This window comes from Melospiza georgiana, chromosome 14 (genome assembly GCF_028018845.1).
Source record: "Melospiza georgiana isolate bMelGeo1 chromosome 14, bMelGeo1.pri, whole genome shotgun sequence".
NCBI lineage: Eukaryota > Metazoa > Chordata > Aves > Passeriformes > Passerellidae > Melospiza > Melospiza georgiana.
This window is the reverse complement of record NC_080443.1, coordinates 12757338-12782270: the sequence shown is the minus strand read 5'-3', so window position 1 is coordinate 12782270 and position 24933 is coordinate 12757338. Positions and strand designations below refer to the sequence as shown.

At 39.1% G+C, this 24933-nt stretch overlaps 1 protein-coding gene and 1 long non-coding RNA gene across 2 annotated transcripts; one reads left to right on the top strand and one right to left on the bottom strand.

Moving 5' to 3' along the window:
- Positions 1-1651: 1651 nt before the first annotated feature.
- Positions 1652-11625, top strand: LOC131089537 (receptor-interacting serine/threonine-protein kinase 2-like). The gene is made up of 11 exons (XM_058034320.1): positions 1652-1803; positions 2639-2792; positions 2995-3150; positions 3288-3436; positions 5247-5296; positions 6379-6540; positions 6878-6963; positions 8425-8493; positions 8781-8946; positions 9810-9962; positions 11321-11625. Exons 1-11 carry the CDS (start codon positions 1652-1654, stop codon positions 11623-11625), a joined length of 1602 nt encoding a protein of 533 aa, XP_057890303.1.
- An 8052-nt stretch (positions 11626-19677) lies between these two features.
- LOC131089535 (uncharacterized) lies at positions 19678-24896 on the bottom strand. The gene is made up of 3 exons (XR_009115251.1): positions 24628-24896; positions 22512-22560; positions 19678-20185 (listed from the first exon to the last, which is right to left on the bottom strand). It is a non-coding gene; the product is annotated as an uncharacterized LOC131089535 (long non-coding RNA).
- Between the last annotated feature and the right edge of the window lie 37 nt (positions 24897-24933).

Sequence of the window (24933 nt, the reverse complement as noted above, 5' to 3'; positions counted from 1 at the left end):
AGTGCTTATATTTTTACTTGATTCAATTTTAAATAAAAATAAATACTTTCAGGAATAGTTTAGGTGGTAAAACCATTATTTGTTCTTCCTTGCACTATGGTTGGAGTTGAGTAAATTTTTTTGGCTATTTAAATTATTATTTATTGCTGTATAGAATAAAAATGAAGCATAATTTTGCTTCTGCCAGCATTTTTATAACCTCCTTTACATTCAGAATTGGTAGATTTGTGTGGTCTGTTTGCAACTTTAAGGAATAAATGCCTCATTTAGAAAATTATCTTCCTTCAGAGGAACTTTTTCAAGTTTTATGAAATTGTTAACCTGTCAGTCTTATCTCTTAAGGACACTTCAGAAAAGCACCTAAGGCAGTTATTGCTTTCAAACTACAATAATCTCACAAAAAAGTAAAAAGTTCAACTGTGCTTTCCTACCAGAATCAAATATTGTTAAAGCTCAAGTGGTAAATGAGCTGCTGCTTTTTGCATTTTGATTGTGGTTAGAGGCAAAACTGGGCTTATATTGTGAATGTGCCTGCCGGACAAGACTGAGATAAACCAACAATAAAATGCTCATGAACTAGAAGCAAGATCACAGGCAAATTTATCTTCATTATTTTGTTTCTATTTTACTTGTGGAGAAAGAGTTATCTGGGTTTGAGCCGTTCTGCATCCCAGCAGAAAGGCTCTTTATGTAGAGCACACCTCAAAGGACACAATTCTCATTCAACAATCCTTCACAGTCAATTCAGTTCCCTCCCTGCTCCCTTTTCTAGCCCTGGTCTACTGGACCCCAAAGGGAATATTCCAGCTTGAGGAGTTCTGACTCACTGACCACTGGTCTGCAGTGATCCTTACCAGTGCCAGCTGGTTTGTGCCATCTGTTATCTCAGATTGCCTGGTTTCCTCCTTTACCCCTCACTTTTTGGCTATCTCCAGTCTAATGGAGCTTCACAGATGTAATTAGAAGTGTTACTCATGCAGGAACGCAGTGAGGCTTTGCAGAAGGTGTCTCTAATCCAAGTGTGTTGCCATGCCAAGGGTCTGAGAAGTGCAGCTGGCCCTGGAGAGGTCCTGCACAGACACTGCACTGCCCAAATTACTGGCAGCTACAAAGACACAACTCCATTTAGCAGAATTCTGACAGCTCACAACAGCAGGAAATGTTCCTTTTTCTTTGCTTTTGCATTTACATATGATGTATTAAAGATGAGATGCAAGAATGATACAGAACATGCTGACATCAGTTATTGAATAATTGCCTTTTTTATGAGAAGTGGAGAAATTATTTGCCTGATATGCAACTGTAAGATGCTAGTTTTGTTGTCTATAATTCAGTATCACATTAAAATCACATTTCATATTATAAGTACTGGTCTACTATTTTGAAGGCATCAGATAGAAATAATTATGAGCAAATAATTAGCACCTTGAAGCTTCAGATGGCAAATTATGGTCCAGACACTCCTTTGCAATTAGTAACTCTCTTTGTAAGGAAAGTCTGATACAGAGTGGTGAAAGGAAGGCTGTTGGATTTGTTATTTGGGAAGTAAGGCGTGGTGCAACTTCACTGTGCTTTGGTAATTGTGACAAAAAAACCTCTTAAAACTTTTTTCTTTTCTGACACATTTTTCCCCCAAGCCAGCCATCAAGAAATGGCCAATCCATTACCTGTGGTGGCCCAGGAAGATTTGGAAAGCTTTACCTTGACCAGGACAGGCTCAGGCTTTGCACTAAAAGCCTTTCATATTTCCTGGAACACTCCCATCTCTGTGAAGCTGCTGAGCAGCCAGGACACCACAGACAGGTATGGCTCTTATCTGCCCAAGCCACCAGGCAGGTGGGCAGCACACACCTGCAGGGCTGGCACCACAACACATCCTGGCATAGCCAGCATCACCTGATCCCTGAGCACATCTCCATCCCTAGAAATCCTCACCAGCCAAGAGGCAACTTGGAGGCAATTTCACTGAGAAACAAGCTCTCTGGTTTTTTACAATTTTTAATGAAGTAGAGCTTAATCCTGAAGTCAGTAATTAATCCACTGGAACAAACCTGGATCAGTAATACTGGTATGATAAGGTGCTATTTTTCTAGAGGTCCCTGAGGAGACCTCAGTTGAATTTAATCTAAACCAGCATGCACAGATGAGAGCAGGGGAAATGGGAGGAGGGAAGGATGGCCAGGGTTACACAGCGGTGAGATGTGCATGGAAACACATCATCTCCTTGCAGAAGGGGATGTCACTAATAGCAAAGGATACAAATTATTTGGAACAGTAAAGGTAAATCTTTGTTTTACTCCTAGCATTTAATATACTCCAGCTTTTTCCTTCTTCACACTTCAATCTTGCTTTAAGCTGGCTCTTATGTTCATATTAAAGCATCCAGAGGTCTTTCATTCTGTATTAGAAAAAACACACTACATTATGACTGCTTCACATTCTTACAATTGTTTGGAAGATTATATGATATTTGGTTTATTGGTAAAAGAATACCAATTTAAAAAAAATTAGAAAAAAATATGTTTGAGCTTGTGCTCAACCATAGGGTTCTCTCTCATTTCCACATCCTACACTCTCATCTCCTGCTGAAGTTCCTTTCAGTCTAACCTGCTTCTGACTTGATTTTTTTTTTTTACAGGGAGTGGAAGTTGCTACTTCAGGACATAGCAAGTGTCAGACACTATGAGTCTGAACGTCTCCTGCCTTTCCTTGGGATTTACCAGTGCCGTGGACTTGTGGGGATGGTGACTGAATGGATGAACAATGGATCCCTCCACTCCCTCATCCATGAGGTAGATAAAAGATGACATCTTAGAGGTGATAAAATTAATTACAAGATCAAAGAACAATCAGCATGTAAATTATGGACAGTAGTCACAATCTGTTCTTCAGTTTCTGCATTGTGTTTCTGTATGGTGGCTCTGTTTGTTGTCAAAAGAAAACGGGAATAGCAACAACTTCACAGTACCAAACCCTGTATTTTGTGTTACTTAGCATCAGCTGTACCCAGAGGTTCCCTTTCCCTTACTCATAAGGATCCTGTCAGATGTGGCTGAAGGGCTGCAGCATCTTCACAGCCTGGAACCCACCCTCTGCCACTGCAGCCTGAAACCTTCCAATGTGCTTTTGGATGTGCACTACAGAGCCAAGGTAGGAGTTTTACTTTTAGTCCATTACCATAAAATCCAGTGACTGTCCTATTGTTGCATATTGATGTTAATAGTCAACATTTGATATCAAGACTTGTTTTATTGTTACTAAAATTACTTTTGCTCTCATTTCCATAGATATCAGATTATGGCCTGAGCAACTGGAGGAAACAGCAGCTGAGGTCAGACCTGCAGAACTGCCAGCAGAGAAACTGCCAGGATTTAGTGTATCTTCCTCCTGAAATACTTGAAGGAGGCCTCCCTTCCCAGGAAGGTGACATTTACAGGTGAATGGAGGCTCTAAGGCCACGTCATACCCAGTCCATGCTGCACTCTACAATGCTGCCAAAACTCTTCTCTTCAAAGACAGTAAAAATGCCAGACATACATAATGCAGTAGGATAGTATGGCATGAGGCCAATTACAGCAGTGAATTAGATTTTAAATTCCCATATTTGGTGAAGCAGATATCAAGGTTAACAACTGTTCCCAAAGTCAGTCATATAAATATTTATATAATGGACCTAAATGTTTTAAAAGTGCAAAGCTGCCAAAACTTTCACATATATTTGGAAGCCTCATAGCTGCTTCACACAGTTTATAAGTGTGAACTGTTGCTGGCTTTAGTTTCAGAAAGAATTGTTTATGCCTAGATTAGGCCCAGGTAAAGATAAGACCTTTCCCTCAGAAGTGTCCCATTTAAGATCCTGTGGAATCTGCTGGGATAAGTTACTGAGCCACTGAAGCACCTGTACTTTTTAACAAAGTGATTTTTACCAAGGAGAAAGATTACTCACTGCCACTTTTGGGTATGTTACATCCCTTGTGGCTGTCTCAATAAATGAGAGGACCTCAAGGTGCCACTGGATGGACATGTATCATCATGGCCAGCACACAGAGCTGTGGACTAATATTTTAAATAACTTCTAAGGACATCACTCTTCTGATTTCTGAGCTTTTGTGAAACCTATAAATTTAAACTCCTGCTTTACTGTCATAGAGGCAGGCTCTAAGATGAAGTCAAATAATGTATACACTTGAGGAGTCCTATAAATGGTGTGACTGACCTCATGTTCACAAACCCAAGTTTTGCACAGGAAGAGTGGAGGTTTACTTTAAGGTAGCATAATTAATTTTCCAAAACTGCATTCATATATATAATTTAATGTATACATGTATTATATAACACATTATATAATAATATGCTGAGATGTGACTCAGATGCATGAGATTTGTGTGCATCTAAACAGTGATGCAACAGAGAAAGCAGAAATCTGTCATACATGAAATACAAAGTACATTTAAGTCACATGTATGTCCACATTACTTGAATACTTTCCAGATTTTTATGTGAAAGTAAATCAAAAGAGGAGGCTCTTTTAACAACTGCAATCACTACAGCAAGATATATAAATAAATAGACATGTTTATCCTGGAACTGCCTCTTCCCCTTTTGATTGCTTTGCTTCTGACTTATCTGTAGACTGTTTTTTCTCATCCAGCAGCCTCGTCTTTTCTGCCTCTGATTTTTGATCTTTTTGTTAAACCACTGTATTTTGTAGCATCTGAGTTGTGGGTTGTATGTATAGATCTATGATCCCACTGCAATTACTCCTAGGATGTTGGAAATGGAAAAAGGTGTTAGGAGCCCCATCAAAATTTGTTGAAGAAAATAGAAACATAGTGCATCAGAACCAAGTTTTTGTACATTAACTGATGTGCTTGTTGGTACCTGCTGAAAAGTCCAGTTGATATTGAAATTACCTGAAAACAAACCAATCATGATAGAGAAGTGTGAACAGAAGCTTCCAAAATTTACAAGGTCAAATGGAAATAAGGCAGTAACCTGAAATGTAATTCTAATTGAACCTATATTTAAGCAATAAAAATCCCTTAACTTGATGATTTTATAAGAACAACTCAATTGAGAACTGAAAAAAGGTCTCATTGAATTAGAAAAGACTTGGATAGACTTTGTCTTGAAAAACTCCTTTCTCTTAAAGCAATAAACTTGCTTTTGAAACTGAGAATGTAGATATAAATTGCAAACTAATGAATGGTCTTTCACTGTTTTGTTGTTTTTTGGGTTTTTTTCAGTTTTGGAATTCTGTGCTGGGAGAGCCTCAGCAGACAGAAACCCTTTGAAGGTATTTATTTTTCATGTCAGACTTTGTGCTGTCCACAAAGTCCCTTATTGTAGTGAAATTTTGATAAAAACACTATCTTTTCAGATGTCCCTTTGCCTTCTCTTACAGTTACAGCACAAAGCTCCACATTAGAGGATGTAAATTTTACAATTCCTCAATAAATCCTGTATGTTTCCAAAGAAGCTGTTCTCTCTGAAGGGAAAAGGCAGAGCTTCTTCCCCCACTAGTATCATCAATCTATGCTTGCTGAAGCGCTGCCACTGAGTTGGGTTTGCCATGGACCATCAGTGAGAAGGAATATCACTTCATACTTGTCAGCTGGAATTTTAAAATCAGTGACAAGCTGCTAATTGAATGAGCATAATACTCATTTTTACAGTTGCTGTGAGTTTCAAATACAAATCCAGAAACGTCAGTTCATGATGAATTATCTCAAGGAAGCAGAGAATCTTACTTTCTTAGATGAAAGTGTGAGCAGTTTTAGAGAAATTAGTTTGCAAAGCATCATATAATAATTGTCACTGTCTAGGATCAATCCCTGTTTCATGGAAGTGGAGATCAGTAAGGGCTTCTTTGCTATGGGCTTCATTCTTCATGGCAAATCTGACTGAAGGACTCCTGCATTTTACTGAGGACCTTCAAAAAATACTGCATGGAATAACATCTAAATACCCATGCAGCTTATGGCTGCCATCTTGAGGCTGCTCAAAGTAGATTTCTTTTTTTAACAGTTATTTTGTTCTATTCTTGTAATGCAAGTGTAAGGCTTTATATAAAACTGTACTTAAAATAATAGCATGTATTCCTGAGGAATCTGTGCATGTAGTTTACAGTACAAGTTTACATAACCATTTGTGACTCAGTATTGGACAGAGTTCTTCATCCTGAAAGATGAAGTCCTGTTGCAATAAGCAGCTACAGCTAATGTTAAAGGCTAGCATATCTACTTCCAAGAGCATTAATATATTTTTCCTTTTAAAAAAGCAGTGTTTGTTTTAAAATACACAATATGACTTACATTGAATGTCATTTTAAGAGGTCTTTATTATTTTTTGGCAGTGATATTTTCTTTTACATTGCAGGTCAAGGAACCCTGCTTGATGTTTTGAGAGGAATCTGCAGCAGTTTGCGGCCAGGCATTTCAGAAAAGTTCATACCAAGCAATTTGCCTGAGAGGAACAGACTGCTGCACCTCATTGCTCTGTGCTGGCATCAAGAACCAGATTATAGACCACACACTGCAGGTAACATTCAGGATTTCCTTCTGTACAAGATCTGTAATGGAGACAGTCTTTACAGGAACATTGCTTTAGCACTCCGAACAACTGAAGTGGAAATGGTCTCTAGATCATCTTTGATGTTTCCTCTAACTGAAGCTTCCTACCAGAAATTTACTTTTTGTCTCCAAAATTTTGTTTACTATAAAGTAAAGTATGAGGTGGAAGTTGTATTAAACTAATATCCTCTATCTCATCCATTTTCTCAATATAATAGTAAAGTTAGTTGCAATATGATGATGCCTAAATGTATACATGCTTTCATACACAATGTGGTATTTAAAATGCTTTATTACCCCTGCAGAATGTGTACACCTTCTAAATGGAGTTTTGACTAGTATAAATAAGGAGGCAATTTCTGCAGCAATCTACAATTTGATGGATGCAAAGGTCAGTGCAGAATTTCTTGTTCTTCTACAACATGATTTGATTCATTCAATTGCAATCTTTCTGACCCAAAACCAGTGAAGGTTTTGTCTTGATTGTTTTACTGGTCATGCCAGAGAGCTGGAGAGTGCCCTTTGGCACTTCAGGTTCATTCAGAAATTGTAGAATATATATTGTGAGGTTCTCTAGAATATTAGTCAATTGCTACCTGCTATTTGAAAAATACAATTCTTTCTAGTCACCACCTGGAGTCGGACTGGCAAACCCATGTGAGTGAGAACAAACATCAGCTCAAGTACTGCAGATTAGGACTAGAACCAAGGACAGTTTTTTCTATTACTGGTTAGAAAGCATTTAGTTCAAAACCTGAACAGCATTGGTACCTGGAGCAATAGCAGTAACAGCACTGCTCTGCACCCTTCACTGCTTCTAAACTGCCAGGCTTTCAGGCCCTGCTCATCCCAGGGTCTCAGGGCTCTCTAATTCCACAGGAGGGGAAGGGGAACAGCTAAGGACTGAGGGATGGAGGTAACTCCACATCTGCTTACACTGCCATGGGAGCTCTGGCACAAATGGGACAGCCACAAGCAGAGCTGCATCCTAGCTGGGTAACATAGGCTCTGGGGGAAAACACTGACATGTGTTTTGGCTCTTGGACAAGGACTCTGACTCTAGGTGGACTTACACAACCCATGCTGTGTTGAAGGTTTCATTGCTGTGTGTTGTGTATGTTGATGCATGCAGGACTATTTCTATATGTTACAATCACGTTCTGGGCTTATAGAGCAGCCTTGATCAATGTTTTAAAGGTGGCATAGTAAGAGTCAAAGTAATTTTTACTACTGTTCAAGTTTATTTAAGATTGTACCACCAAATACTCCACGATTTAATGCTTCAATCTCCCTTGAGCAAGGTTTTATTTTTGTTAGATTGTGAAGATTTATTTTATTAGTGAGCATCATTTATTGTTCAAACAACTGAACTGATAAGTCCAAAATTACTCTGAAAATGATACTGAAGTTTCTGGGAAATTGATTCACAACTGTTGAAGTATAAAATCTAAAAAAATAGTTTAACAGATCTGCTCTGGATGTACAAATTGGAAAAAAAGTTTCAAGTAATGACACATCCTTACTGCAGACAGTTTGGCACACTGAACACAGGATGGCCATGCTGTTTGGCTACTTAAAGACAAACATGTTCTAGCTAGCCCAGTCTGTCTCAATACAAGCTTATGATTCAACACTGGGTTTTAAATAAATGTGAAACACTGGAAAGAGTAAGAGAGTAGAATTCTGTCAGATTCCATGCCCGTTCACTGTGTGCTGTTCATTGAGTGTACCTAGCAGTACAATACACTTTGCCAGTAGGAGTTATGTTGCTATGAACTGTTGCTCCCGACAGCTGTGAATAGCACAAACCACGTCTACACTCACTGCAGTTACTGTGGCTTCCTTCTTCCAGGAGAGAGCGCTGAACGCATGCAAAGGCTCCGAGACCTTCACCCTGCAGAGAGGCACCTGCAATTCACAGGTGAGTTTGGGGCACAGGAGGCTCCAGAGTATTTCATCAGCTGCTCATTCCTCCTGACAGCCCTGACACTGTGCAATGCAAACACTTGGGCAAAATGTTCCTGGCCAGGGTAACTCCACCCAACAAACCCCAGTGCTTTACCTTGTTCCAGTCAGCTCACTCTGACATTGCTCCTGCAGAAACAACCTCCTCCTCTTAGGGTTTGTTTTGAACCTCTCCTGTTTAGAAAAGGTTTTGGAACAAAAGTTGCCAAGAAGATAACTCTTCTCTATTTTGATATCTTTCAGATCATCTGTCCACAAAAAGGCAACCGCTTAATCAGCAAGAAAATTCCTCTTGCAGTGCCAAGCTTATCAACTGTTCTACCTGATAGCAGTGCAAATACAGCAGGAAGAGATAATATTGAGATTGGTGTGTCAAGTACTACCCCACAGAATGCAACCAAAGGTCACTGTCTTGAATTATATTCAGCTCCAGCTGTTACAAGAAAAAGACAAATATTACTAGTATATAGAGATGTAATTTTTCATATAAAATTGTCACTTCTTAGAGTAAAGCTGTGCTCTCTACTGGTATCATCTGAAGCATGAGTTCACTGCAGGAAACCAGAGACACCACAAAGCTTTCCACTTAGATGTATAGATTAAAAAAAAAAAAAAAAAAAATTTTTTACTACTGAGCTGTAAATGAAGAGCTGCCTTTCTCTCACACATCAAATATTGCCTGTTGCTTTTGAGAGAACAAGTCCTTTCTGGGAATCATGCTGCTTTGTGCCACCAGGAATTACATTTTTGTAATCTGCTAAGAAATGGAGATATCTTTAAAATATTTATCTTATCTGAAGATATTTTTTAAAAGGCAATGTTGCCAGGAACATATGAATAATTCCTGATAATCACTGTTCCAATATGGATAACTTTCTTTACCTTTCCAGTGTGGATTTGTCCTGTTTAAATTTGTGTCAAGAATAGACAGCCTGTATTTCTCATGCTCTCAGATACAAAAACTGAGACATCAGAAGTCAACTCACCTGTAGCAACATCTGCATTTCCAAGCACTTCAGTCCTGATCAATAGCCATCAGACTTATGGACAGAATAAAATGTTCCATAACTTCAATAACAAGTTCCCAGACAGAAAAGCCAGATGTGTGTAGTAATAAATGCCTTTTTTTTTTTTTTATAATGATGTATTAACAAGAGCCAAAGTAATCTGGAGTCAGTCTTCAGTTCCTGTGTCCTGTAGTGGCTGACATATGCGTAATTTCTTGTTGTTCAATTCAAAGGTCTAATCATGCTCATCTTCACCTTTTTCTAGGTCACCTAGGCTCTGAGAGAAGAAAACCAAGCTCCTTTTGCACAAATCCTTCATCTACTTCAACTGCAGGCAAAGAGAGCAGTCAGCATAACTCCCCAGCAGTGGCTCTTCAGCACAGACCACAACCAATGCACCTGGGACAAGCAGTGACAGGTAAGGCACCACTGCCACTTTGAGCTGGCAGTACTCACCTTGGCCAGATCTCAGTGATTAAATTGTTTAAAACTCGGAGGAAACATTGGAGAAACATTTAGATATTTCTAGATTTCGTGCACATTTTCAGGTATTCAGTGTAATAACTGATTCTAACTTGATACAAATGTCTCTCTATTTGTGTACAGCTGCTCCTCTGTTCTCAGAAGTTCAGGCACTGACCACTGAGAACATTGGCTTGTTTTATTTTAGGACCACAGTGAGGCTGAGAGCAGTTCTGAAAAGTCCATGATAAAAATACAAAAAACACAGCACACATTAATGGGAAATACATTAGATGTTTAGGTCTGGAATATTCTTTTGCAATCATAAGCTGTGTATTGCCTACCTCTGCAAAAGTAGCTATTGACTACAGAAACAGGTGATAGGGGACCCTTCATCCCCTCACATCATCTCAGGTTTTCCTGCAGAACAGAGGCAGAAAGGGTCAGGTTTTGAATTATGAAGACTCTTTGCCTGTGGGTGAAGCTTTGTGAGGTTTTTATGCTAACTTTTTGCAAACTGGCCTATAACAATTCTCAACCTAGCTGGCTGTCCTTCTCCATGGCAATTTAGTGATTACATAATTTCTGGATTGTTGTGGTGTGCTGAGCCTTTTTCCAATACTGGATAAATCAACAGACTAGACCATGCAGGAAAAGTTCATCACAGAACTCTCCTGCCAACACTCAGAAATCAGAATGACAGAAGCTTGCTCTCCAAAGCAACACAACTTTTGGTTATTAATTTTCTCTTGGTGTATGCTATTTACTGTACACTAAAAACCCTAATTTCAGCACTAGGTATTCTAATCACCCCATGAAAAGAGGCAGGACCCAAAGCTTTCAACCATTTTATCAAGAGTATTGCTTTTGGTATTAGTTTGGCTTTTACCTAGTTTGGCTTTTTCCTAGTTTCACATTATGTGTTTCAAACTCTCCTGCTACCCTGAAGTACCTGTTACCTGTCCTTCCACTTTTATAGGAGAAAGTTTTCTTATTTGTGTCTAGCCAAGGTGCTTTGCATAAAGTTAAATACAGATGAATAGGGCATGACCAGAAAATCTTCTCCCCTCACACAATCTGAGCACCCAGAGGTTTAGAAACACTTATTTGCTGTAATGTGGTCTTTGTGAGTTTCAAACATGAGATGAAAATACTTTTGGAGTAGTTGCAAACATAGACTGCAAACAAACTAACTCCTCCTCCTTCCTTCCTCGGCTGAGTTTGTATTTCTGGTGTCGATGCTATCACTCGCTAACAATTTCTGCATGAAAAAACCACTTGGTTTATCTCATTTTGTTCTCCTTTTCACTCAAGGTCCTTGCAGCAAAGGCAGCTGCTGTCAAATCCTTGCCTGCCAGAGGCAGAGCATCCTGAGCTGCATGACCGAAGGGCTGCTGAACCGCGCGCTGGACGCGCTGCGCTCGCAGCAGGCCCTGTCCCGCGTGGACTACGAGAGCATCGCTGCGCGCCCCACGGTGACCGCGCGCGCCCGCGCCCTGCTGGACACCTGCCTCTGCCTCGGCGAGAGGGCAGCGCAGGCTGCACTCTCTGCGCTGGCAGTGAACAGATCCAGTCCTCTGGGACGAGTCATTCACGCCCAGGCTGTCCTGCCAAGGTAAACAGGCTGTTGTTGCGACTGTTTTTTTCTTCGTGGTCTGCTGTAGGCATCTGAGCTCTAGGGATCTGTGATGGCAAAGATTCACGTTGGTGTCTCACAACCCATGGACCAAAGGCAATTCTTCCTACAGCTCGTTATTTGAGTACTGTAGAGGAAAAAGCTAACTGGATTAAAAGGTCGAGTCAACTGCTGCCAACAGAAATTGCCAAGAGTGGTACAACAAATGCTGATTTGGACCTCAGAGATGGGAAAAGTGCAATATGTGCCAGAGCAAACAGAGTTCAAGTGAGATGGCACCTTATTTCCTTGATTTTTTTCTTTAGAAGGGAGGAAAATGAAACATGACTTTTTGGAGGTCACAGTATGGAAGAATGATTATTTATAAATACTTCCAAATAAAGATAATGAATAACAAAATACTGGATGAGGAGAAAAAAATTGACTGCCTTTCACTGCACTCATATCTGAGCCAGCTGTTACAGTGAAAGCCTTCAGAGAATCAAGAAATATTTCTTCAGTAGAGCCTTAAGTAAGACCTGGAAGTTTTATATTATGCATATAAATTACTTAATTTTCCTCACAAATGGTCATATGAAAATGTAGCAGTACTTACATATGTACTTCAGAGATGTGGGACTTGGAGTACTCATTAAATGGAGAAATGTTAACACTTTACATCCCCATATCTCTCTAATCATGTCTGCAGCACAAATGTAAAATTAAACCAGGCAGAAGAGGTGCCTGGTTTAATCAAAAGCTGATCATTTTCGATGGTAGTTCTGCTGAACTGTTTTCATGGTTGTGCTCTAATGGGGACAGGCTGGGAACACTGGGAGGTTTTGTAGCTCTGGCCTGGACTCCCCCACGGTCACAGATACTTTGGAGCCTCCTGCTGCTGCCTGAACTCATCCTCAGGTCATGGACCCTTAGACTCGAGTTCACATGGAGTTCCAGTCTGTCCAGAAACATTGCTGTTATCAGAATGTTCCCAGGCACAGCGGACGAAGATAATAAGTGGTACAGCAGGCAGTGAAAACAACAGCCCAGCTACTAACAAGCACCAGACTCATGTACAGAAGGCAAACAAGTCCCATGGCAAGCACAGGAGTCCATCAACAGATCAACAGCAACAGCAGCTACAAGTGTGATCCAGCACATTCCAGTAAAATCTGTTGCTACCTTGAACCCCTCAAGCTCACATTGGATGCTGAAAAGAACATTTGTCCCAACAGACAACTATGCTCCACAACAGTAAAACATGTTGGTTGAGAGCCAGAAAGGCAGAAAGGCCTTGGCTCTGTGTGAGCTCTGCCCAGCAATAACAAAACATCCCTGAATTGTCATCACTGTTTTCAGTACAAATTCAAAATACAGCCCCATACTAGCTCCTATGGAGAAAATTAACTCCATCCCAGCAAAAACCAGCATTTGAAAGAGAAATAATAAGATTACTTTCTTTATAATGAAAATAATGATATATTTTTAAAGGCCCAGTGAGGTCTCTTCAAGCTTCATGGCACCAGATTAACATGAGAGCTTGTTATACCATCTACAGGTACTTAAAATACAAAACCACGTTATTTGTTTCCCTATGTTGCTTTTGTTCTCTCTGCAGTTTCAAATTTCTCATTGAATTCAGTCATTTGGCTGATTGCAAATGCAGTAATGATGTGTGGTCTGGGCACAGTTAAGAAATAAGAAACGTGTTACATCAAAGTTTCCAGCTATGATGCTGCTGCAACCATAAACTTTTTATTTTTTTACATAACTTCATTGAACTTTGAGACTGCTTTTAATTGTAACAATATTTTAATTCAAGGCAATGTCTATCAGAATATGTTGACAATAGTTTTGCTTATTAAAGGAGCTAAATATCTTTTTCACAGTTGAATTTTTTTCACTTTAAAATCTACACTTTAAATGGGAAATTTCAACAGTCTGCTAAAAAAGGATGTCTTGCTTGTGAGGAAAGGAACTGCTGTCATGGGGTTTTGCCTCTTTAGAAGGCATAAGATGCTCAGCAAAACAGATAAACATTTACCTGCAGGAAATAGTTACAGACCTTTAAAAGAGAAACTAGCAATACTGTTGAAACTTAATAGCAGCTTTCAAAATCATTCCATTTAGTTGTTCTGCTGGACACTTTACACTCCTATGAAAGATGTGCTGGCTGGCAGGCTATGCTGAATTTTTGTCATTGTGGTTTGGACACAGAAACGGTTTTGGCTCTTTTCTAGAAGCAGCTGCCTACTTAAGAATAAAATCTGATGCCAAACCTAAGCCCAGTCTTAACTGTTGATAGAAGAACTGGCATCAAAACAGTGGGAGCACAAGCTGTCTGCTTTTCCAGTGTGGTATTTTTCAAGGGATGGTACACATTTGTTGAAATGAAACTGTTGTTGATACAAAAAGTTTTGCTACCAAACTAAAATGCAGTGACCTGAAACTAGCAGCATTTTTTCTCAAAAAAACACACTCTCATAAGGCCTGTAGTGTGAGCTGTTACAATTGTCTCATATTGATCACTGGTATGAAATATCAAACTGCTGAAAGCTTGTGGTATTTTGCTCCTGCCCAAGCTTGTTCATTGGCTGAGATTTCCGAGTTTTCTGCAGTTACCTTGATACTACAAAACAATGCAGAATAAATGGCACTGAGCAGGAGTAAAGATAGAAGAATCAAACTGTTCTTTAGTATCTATGGGAAGAAACAAGACTTGAATGTGAAGAACAACTGAAGTTCCAAGAAGAAAATCTGAAACCTGGGGATCTCTAGAAAACAGCAAGGAGAATAATAAAACCAAGTCACTTCAGGACTGGTCATATAAACTGATTAGTAAGATTCTGTTGCAGTTACTCAGAAAAGAATTAATAGTCATTAAAAATGACAAGCTGTACAAATTTTATGAAGCTATTTAAATTTATTAAAGGAATGGTGTGTAGAGTAGGCAGATGTTTATTTTTCTGATATATTGAAATGTAATTTTATTCTTGGTTGCAACTGCTTGCAATCTTTTGGTAGCTATCTTTTGCTGATTTGCAAAAAGATGAGTGTCCCTTGCCCTTTGTCCTAACTATACCATACTTTTATCTGAGATGAGATAGTTTCTGCAGTGTAAGAATGTCTGCAGTAGAATTTGTTTGAAGTTGATTTGTGGAAAATTAATCAGAGGTGCTGGAATGAAATGTTTAAGAGATTAGTCCTTCCAGTAGAGAGGAAGGCAAACAAAGCTATAAATACTACTCAAATGTTCTTACCAGTGCCTGTTAAAAACAGTTCCAGAGAACATCAGAGGAAGATAACAAGTGCATATTCATAAAATACTAATCTACAAAATTTTAAAAAATGCATTAATGGACTGCTAACATATACAGAAGAATTTTACACCACATAAGTAGTCTAAAATGCACAAAACCTAAAGCACTAATGAAAACATGCTAAAGCTCAAGGGTTCTTATTTTATTGTTTCAAGTCTGAGTCCTACATAACCTTGTAAAATTCTCGTGCTTGCCCAGGCTTAGTCACTTGAGCATCACATATGAAGATTTTTAAGGAAGATGAAGTGCATAAATAAATACTTGTGGGCCTGGTATGTTAGGGAAGGACCCAAAGATCATCAAGACAGGCACAGAAAATTTAGATTTCTTTATTGCTATTTATTGATTTCAGAGCTATACAGCTATTAACTATGCTCTCCTCCAGTAATACATATTGTCTCCAGGATTGCTGGGGTCTTTTATGCTTCAGGAAATCTTGCCTTGGACTGTGTTCCCTTTCATTCCTTTCCTGCACACAGCCTTACCTGGCCCTCCCCAGCTTTGCAAAGTACTTTCCTGGCGCTCTAAAGGCCCTAGCACAGTTTGATTTTGTTCCTTTCCTAGAGAAGCAATTCCTTCATTGCCTGCCTGGAACTACATTCCCTTAACTGAGCACATGGTTGACCTGACAGAGGGTATGTCAGCTGAGTTAAACAAAACTCCTGGATTTTGAAGGTAAATCCACCATAAATTAAACTACCTGACAAGGTCTGAAAAGAACATATTTAATGATTTAATTGGGCAACATTAAATTCAGCACAGCTGCAAGAACATATTAATTGCAAGCATTTTGCTTAACCCCAGCAAAAATGGTAGATCAGAAGCTTAGACAGTATTTCCAGCTCTTGTGCTGATACAATTTGTGATCAGTATTTTATTTCCTGCCTTTATTTCTCTTTGCCAAGAATACATGCCAAGTAATGTTATAGAAATCTGTAGCCTCAAACTCATTTTCCCTGGGCTTTAAGAATGAACTTTCTTCTCTCAGAGAAGACATGCATCAGTTAAAGAACTTCTGGACTCCTTCAACCAGGATGAATTAGATGGCAGTAATTTAGAATAAGAACTTAGCCCTTAAAATGTGGTAACATGCCAAAGTATCTCCACACCTATTGTTAGGGACAAGCTGATAAAATTGTGTGTGTTTGGTCTAGCAAACAGGAGATGAAGGGCACACAAAAGAGTCTGGAGCAGAGGCACTGAATATGCAGTGAGGAAAACCAGGGAATGGTTTGTTCTTGTGGTTTGTCAGTCTGGACTGGGTTTAAAGCAGGGGCTTAAAAAGGATTTAAAGGCCTTCATGAAGACAAGCTCCTTCCCCATACCCAGGGAAATTAGCAATATTCATGGAACTTTCTCTTACCTGATCAAGAGTTCTTTAGTTGACAAAATTCATGCAAACAACAGAGATTTACTAAACCTTTCCCCTCAGTCTGTTCAGTTTATTTATGCAAACTATAAACATTTGAAGTGATTTAAGGGAAAAATTAACTTGTTTTTGCTTGGAGGTAAATAACATGGATATTTTTAACTGCCTGTAACTCAATCACTATTCACTCCACTAACACCCACCTGTGAAGGCATGGGTCTGTTATCAGGTCAGCTGTTGGGACAATGGAATAAAGATAACTTGAATTGAAGAGCCCTGGAGATTATTTCCACCCTTTACAGTGTTGTTATGAATTCTTAAAAGAAAAGAAGGCTCTTCTACATTTTTTGCTTTGCAGTAGATCTTGGTTGGTCATCTTCTCTCAAATAAAATGAAAATGTTTCCATTTTTATTAAAATGCAATCTTTATCCACCAAGATTTCTGTCCAGTCCATTAAATGTTTGCTGAGAGCTACTTCACATTCATGTGTTTTCTTCCCTCTTTTCACAAGAAACCACAGGAACATTAAAAAAAAAACCCTTATAGAAACATGAAAAAAGAACCCCTTATGACACACAATATCAAAATGCAAACAAAGTAACAGAAAAAAAAATAGAAAATAGGTTGTTACTTGTGCTGAACGGGTATGAGCTCATAGAGAAATTCAGTTGTTTTTCTGATAGACTGCATGTCTTGGACAGGTTTTATTAAACACTGTATGAGACTAAAAGATTTACAGCCAAAGAAATATTTCAGCTCAGGGAGGCTTTCTGCAAAACAAGGCATTGCTCTGCTCTCCTCCCTTCTGCTCTGACTCCTGCAGAACTGGTTCAAATGCAGTCTGGCAGCTCTGGCTAAAACCTTTTCTCTCCACTGCAATCAATCATGCACTGGTATTCAAACCTGCAGATTTATTTGTTTACAGAAAACTCTCCCTTTCATAGAGAATTCATGACATGAACAAGAGAGGAGAGATTTGGATGCTGGTTTATATTATGTCTTTCAAAACTCAAGTTACATTTAATTTTCTGTAGGATATATAATAGCATTTTAACTCCTCAGCAGTTGCATTTTGATGTGTTTAGTAAGAATTTTTTCCTGTATTCCATTTACTAGCACATCAATATAGCAATTTAATTAATTCTTAAAATCAGAGAAGCATTTAGATTGAAAAGACCTTTAAGATCACTGAGTAACACTGCCAAGTCCACTGCATTCTTAGGTGGTCTGAGACTATTTGTTTTGGTTTAAATCTTATCGTAACTGTCAGCTTCTTCACCCAAATTAGACCCCATCAGTGAAAGCTGTCATTTCTTGTTCAGTGTTCTTTATGTCCATCTTCAGTAGCAAGAGAAGGAGGACCCAGCCTGTGGCCTGGCCTCTCCTGCTTGTAACAGTGCCAAGAACTGTCCCAGTCACTGAGCACAGACACAGCTGCAGAGGGAAAGGTGCACCCAGCATTTGAGACTTCAAGATATGCTTGGGCATGTAGACAGGATTATTCTTGTTTGTTTTTGCAGCTGGCTATTTAATCACAGGTGTTTTTCTTGGACAAAGGAAGCCTTTTTAAGGAACAAAATAAAAGGCAATTATCAGGATTTCACAGCTGTAATTTTACTGTATGCTATACATTGGATTTAACTCCAACAGCATGCAATGTAGCTGCCTCCCATTTGTTTCAGCACAACCACCTAATCTGAATCTTTGGGTTTTGTTTTAATGACACAGCCTCCTGGTTATCTACAATGTATGTCATTCTTGCATAGAATAATACAAAATAACAATTTGCCCAATGATACAACACTTCAGCAATAAAATTTGTCCTTTTTAGTAAGGATAAATACAGAGCTGTCTATGGAGTGTGACACTGAGCACCCTACATGGGCAAGTGAGCAATGTGTGGGGTGAGGACACTTGCAGGACTCCAGCCATAAGGTTTGTTGCAGGAGATGACACTGATGACACAACAAATAACTTGGCCATCTCCTATAGTTTCCACTTAAGCTGAGGTGTTCCACATTTTCCCATAGTAGTGACACTGAGGTAAAAATAACTCCCTGACCTCCAGAGTGTAATGTGACACACGAGGTTTACTTTCCTTTATCCTCCTGCCTAAGCTCTAACAGTAAAGCCCAAGTGTTTGCTCTCACTTCTCTTGGTCTTCCAGGCTCATGTAAAAGTAAAGACTAAAATTTCACCAATGCCACCAATAAGTGATCATGTGTCATTAAATCAATGTTACTGGTATTCAGAATGTTTATAGCCTGTGGATTTCAGCTGAGAAAAAAATGTACTAAAAAACCTAGCAGTAAACTTTAACAAAAGCCCTTTCTTCTGGAACTAAACTATACCTGTAAGTGTCTGAAGCACAGCTTTCAGTGTTTTCAAAAGTTTGATTTATGGCACTTCACAGTATGTGACTGGGAATCTGAAAAGGCTTTTCATAGTTCTGGGGATCTTGCATAACTTGAGAAACTCTTGGTAGCTCTTAATTAGTCCACTATGATTTGCTCTGTGGGACACTGTACACACCAAGTAATCAAGAGCCAAGTGGGGAACAAAGGAGCAAAGTGCAAAACACTCACAAATAGCCTGCTGAGAAATCATTTCTGAAAAGTTAGCAAAGTCAACCATAATTTTAATTTTAGGGCTGGATGCCTTCTAATAATAGCAAAGAATGGATTTGAAATTGGAAAAACTATGCTGGCAGACAAAAGACTAATAAACCCATTAATAGAGCTATCCTATTTACTGCAAAGGCAAATGGACTGGCAATAAATCCCTACTCTTAAAGGTTCTTTTAGCACTAAGATATTATACCTCTCAGTTCTTAAGGTGTACTTTTAAATAGTGAGACATTCTGAAAATATTGCTTATGGAACATGGAGTTCTTTGGGCAAGAACTTGAGTGAAAACTTCAAAGGTATTCTGATCTTATTTTGTGAAACAACATGGTCTTCTTTCTTTTACAAAGCTTGCTAATTAGAACTTATTTGCCACTCTTAGCACATGTACACACTAGACTGTTCCTCTTAGAGGCAAAATGTATGAGATCAACATGCATTGGCATGTTTGGTTAGCACACACTGTGCAGAAGAGAAAGGTCTTTGAGATTATTTTTTGGAAAATTTTACTTTTGGATCAAATACAACTACAGAATCCCCCAGAAGTCTGAAATTTTAGGGAATAAAGGTTGCCCTTACTTCTGTTCGTCCAACAACTGTTCCTACACGGTAAAGTATTGTGTTATTATAAGGTCTCTAAATAAAATAGCAGAGAACTTTTATTAAAGGTCCAAATTTATTTGTATTGTACAAACGTTTCAGGGTAATTCAGTAATTAAGAGAAAAGTAACAGGAGTGCACTACAAGCAAAGGTGGAAGAGTGGGATCAGCACTGATGGGCTTGTACTGTAATATTCTGCATTCAAAATGGCTCTGCTAAGGAACATCTGGTTGTATTTAAATGGCAAAGTTTGGACTCAGCATGATAATACAAACAAAATGATGACATTGGCTTCAGCCTTTAGTAACCAGCTGCTTGCAAGCAGAGTGTCAATGCAACTACTGCTGAGTAGGATCAGAATCTCAGAACACTCCTGCTTTTAATCAGAGAGAGAGACAGGTACCACAAGTATATCAACAAAGGACTAACAATAATGCAGGGGAATCTATAACAGAGAGGAACTTTACTGTTCTGAAAAAGTCTGAGCAGTTGCATTCGAAGGCCAGAGTTACTTAACCCAACCCAACAGATGTCTTTAAACTGTCTCATCCAGAAGAAATTTATTTAAATGCTGTTGAACTCGGTTACAAACATTATAACTAAGGACTTCATATTCTTCAATCATAGTACCCACATGCTAATTTGGGACCTGAAACAAGAAAAAAATACTTATCCTTAAGATGATATTTTTTACAGCTACAAACCCTCATTAGTTTGTTTTTATACATAATTACTTTTAACAGCCTTCAAATTAGACATGGACAAAGAGCATTATCTTAAAAAATCCCTGCAGTGTTATAAGACTTGTGAAACAATGACTCTGACTCCCATGTTGTTTTCCAGGAAAACAAAGACTGCGATTCATTCATTCTCATTAATAAATAGCCAGATGCTCATGAAGTAATTCAACATAGATAAGACAATTTGTATAATCAAAGGGTAGGGTCTCAAAGCTGAATTATTTCATTGTCTAAAACATTAAACACAAACCATCTGTTTTAAAACAAGTATTATGTACAAGGGACTATTTTTTCCAAATAAACTCCCAAAATTGACTGGGAAAAAATTTATGTACTGCTCATTCCCCTTTCAATAGAGAAGATTAAGAGAAATGTAAAAATTAAAATACAATGTTTGTGGCATTAATCAAAATAGTGATAAAAAACTCCCAGGGACTTTTGAAGTTTACCTGAAGATGGACATATCTATGCTGGTGTTTTTTTGCCCTCCTAACAAAGTTAACATTTGAAAACTTGTCCATGTTTTAGAAGACATCTATTCCCACTTCTGCATTGCAGCATGGACAGCACTGAACAAAACCAGCTTGCAATAATGTGCAACAAAGATATGTGTAAGCAAATAATAAACTTTGGTGAGAGTAGATAAGGCAGTGAAAAGAAAAAGGCACCTGAAAGGCAACAGAACCAGATAGGACAAATAAAATTAAAAGATGGGATGTCAAAGCTCATTTTACAATCTGTTTTTAAAAACTTTAGTATATAGAAGCTACGTTTTCCATAAAAGAAGGACTAATGTTGAACTTCAGAGTATTAAATGACTGCAGTTGGAAAAGACAGAGACACCCCACAGTTTCTGTTCCTTAAAGGGATATTTTCTACTAACTCCTCCTCTGCTCCTAGCTTATTCCACGTTTGTATTTCTGTGATTTTGATAGTAAAAAACCAACCTTCATAAAGGTATTGTTTTCTGCCAGCTTAGTGAGCAGAACTGCCTTGCAGAGGGGGCTGGGCAAGTGCCAGCACCAGTCAAATGCTGAAGGCTGGAGTGGGAGGAGACATGGAGCTAGGAGCAGGGGAAGGTAAATATAGAAAGCTAAATTTAGACCTCCTTTAATTGCATAGCACTTTGGTGCTTATAGTCACTCTCATCTGTACTGTGTCACACACTTACCCTGCTTAAACCACTTCCTGCAGAAATTTGTATGATAGAAAGATGAAGGTAAAAACAAAGAGCAAAGGATCAGTGAATTTGTTTTTGTAAACAAAGTCACTCAGCTTTAACCAAAGAAAAGAAACAGGTGCACTTACATTTGCTTTTGAACTGATTCTGTTTCCTGAAATACATGGTTGATACTGTTTGTTGTTCAAAATTATTAAGGTTGAAAAACTAACAAAAAATAATGTTTGCTTTTAAGTGCTTATAAAAATTGTCATTTGCTGGGATCTGGCTAAACTTCCAGATTTACTGTCCTGAATAATTTCATGACCCCTGTGAATAACTCCTGTGTCAACAGAATGTACATTTCCAAACGAACATCAAAGTGGTCCCAGGACTCACTCTGTATGGTCGAATTTCTAAAGGAACCAGCATAAGCCATCAAACACATGGCTGGAAGCAATATTTCCATCATAAGCTCCAAGCTGCAATGAGCAGTGCTTACATTTACACAGCACCCCTTCAGTGCTGACCCTTAAGGAGCTCAGTGCATGCTCATTCTTCCATTAATTAAGTGCATGAGCAACACATTCTTGGGGGACTTATGCTGTGAGGATATGCTTAAACTCAGCAGAATGACCGTGTGAACAAGCACAAAGCTGATGTATAAGGTTTCAAATTCACTCAGATTTAATAGCAATTTTTACCTTGGTTTTGTTTCATGTTCTAAACCCATTTAATGAATATCGTGTGGATTTGGTTTCCCATAATCTGATGCTATTTAAATTTGGTTTGTTCAGGGGCATTTAATCAGTTTATTCTTCAAGCTTTTTGAGTTGAATTACATTTTCTAAGATGTATCTAGTGGCAGTATTAGTCAGACACAAAAAAGGAGATAGGGCAAAACTCACAGACTTAACCAAACTCAGTCTGACTTTGTTCTCATTAGCTGCAGGAGATAAGATCTTAAATTGATTAAATAGTATCAGATAAAACCCTAGTGGAAACAAAATCTTTTTTAGCTGTTTTTTGTCAGCTAGCACTTAGAGAATACACACTACTGTATAAACACAACTTACCAGTGGCCATTTATGGAGCATCAGGGAAGAGCCACACAATTTATGTAATCTGTAACAAGAGAAGAAATAAAAGAGTCCTGACTTACATTTTGCTTCCATAGTAAAATGGAAAAGGTAATTTATAAAATATGAACCTTACTAAAATGAACAAAAATATCTACCTGCATGATTATTCTGAGGTTTGCTTCTGCTCACATGCAAACATTTCAGAAGCATTGTCTGGCCTTATGATGCTGTCCTAACCTGGATCTCTCATACCAACCTCTACAGTGTTTCAAGTTCTCATAATCCGGGTGGTGAACTTCTATTTTGAAACCCCCAAATGGGCACTTTTTCTAATAAATATTTTTCAAAGTTCTAAGGTAAAATGTCATTCTCTATACTTCCAGCATATGCCTAATAATTAATTTCCTATGCCTTACAGTTCTCATATATTCCTTGTTTCTAAAGGCAATTTTATAATTAGCTCACATTTTATGAGTCCATTTTTTTTGAGGAGTCAATGCTGTCTACAGTAGATTCAGTCACGGGAGAGCTTAAAATGCAGCCTACCAACAACTGAAATCAGCTGCATCTTTTACATTCACACTCAATCCACCTTTTGATCAACGTGTGAGACTGCTGCAAACACCCATCTGCCTGAAAATCCTGCACCACAGAACACAGGGCACCAGCACATTTGTAAATCACTTAGCATTATTACCATCTAATGTCTGCTTTCTGGTACGTGTTATCTTTGTAACAACAATCAGTTTCATATTGTAAGGATTTGATTATATTCTGGGGATGTCATCTATGTTTTTATCTTCTATCAGTGCTGTATAAGTGGCTTAAAAACAAAGAAGTCGTCTATCAGGCTGTTAAGCTCCCAGAAGGCAGCAGACTGGTTTTGTTTGTTGCTTTGCAACACTGTCAGTAGCTTCAGCAGGTAATAGATTTAGAATAGTTTGTATTTGACAAAAGCCAAACAAAGAGTTGAGACAAACATAATTAAAGAGCTGAGAAGATCAGTCTCCTGCAAATGAGAGTTTGTTTTGCTATGGTGCTTTATAGTTTAGAAATAAAGTCTAATGGTATTATCTTCTTTGTGTGCAATTAAAAAGCCAACTTTTAACAAAAAAAACAACCCAAACCAAACCAAAACCAACTTTCTTAATTCATTTTTATCCAAACACAGTGTAATGAATATCAGATCTAGATGAGTGCAGCAGTTGCTTGGTAGCCTGATTGTCTCTGTGACAACGAAGGAAAACAACTCCTTGATAAAACACGCAAACTTTGAGAGAAGAAGCAGAATGGAAATCAGAAACATAAGCCTTGTGGCAATAAAATTGGACTCCACTATTGCATTTACTAGCACATTTATGGGTATGACAGTGAGTGCATTGTTCGCCTTTCCCTTTTCTTTTACAGCCTTTTAATTTTTATTTGCCCCTAAGATTTTTTACCCCCTTGAAAAACTTCTTGCCTTACTTATCTGTGTCAGATGATAGATAATAATTGTGGACTAGGGAAGGGAGGAGTAATTAAATTATTTAGAGTGAGACTACGCTGACTCCTGAACCCTGAACCGTCCCTTTGCCTTGCAGGGAGCAGTAAAAAGGAAATAAAAGAACATTAAGAGGGGGCTGCAGTCTGGGGTTCACTGGCTTAGACAGGGTATAACTATTAATCTGCTAGTGGAAGACAAGAAAGCTTTCATTACACCCCAGATAAATCTGCTGAATAGCCAATTCCTTACTATTATAATCAGGGACCACGGGTCACTTTTAATCACGATTCTGGGAAGTCCATTACTATTTTAACAAAGCCAAATTCTGGGTGTAGCAGCTATGCCCGTCTTGGAGGCTGGAGCACACCAATGCTACCGTTCTATTTTCATTTCCATATCCCCTATGACTGGCGCAGGACCTACGGGTAGAAACCCAAAATATCACCAGATTTTAGGGTTTCCACCCTCTCAGCCCCTCAGTTTCAAGCCTGAGGGTCTTTCAGGAGGTGTGACTCATGTGGGTGTAACTTTGTGCGGCGGCCGCCGGGGCTCCACGAGAGCTCCGTGTCCCCGAGGCCCTCAGGGTGTGAGGGCAGGACCCCGGCCCGGCTGGCAGTGCCGTACCGTCAGCGCTAGGGCTCCTCTCCATCCTGCCCCCGCGGGGAAGGGGGAGCCTGGTCCCCCGCTCCGGCTGCGGCGGGGGTGGCGATCGTGGCTCCCCTCACCCACCGGTAGCGGAGGGGCCGACGCGAACTCCGCGGGGCCGGGGGGAGCTCCGGCCCGGCAAACACTTCCCTGCGCACCAGCGGATGCCGCAGGGTCCCGCGTAACCCCCGCGGAGCCGGTGGGCGACTTGCGGCTTCTCCCTCGGGGGGACCATGCGGGAGGTAGCGGATTTCAGCCGGGGAAGGACGAGGAGGAGGTGGAGGC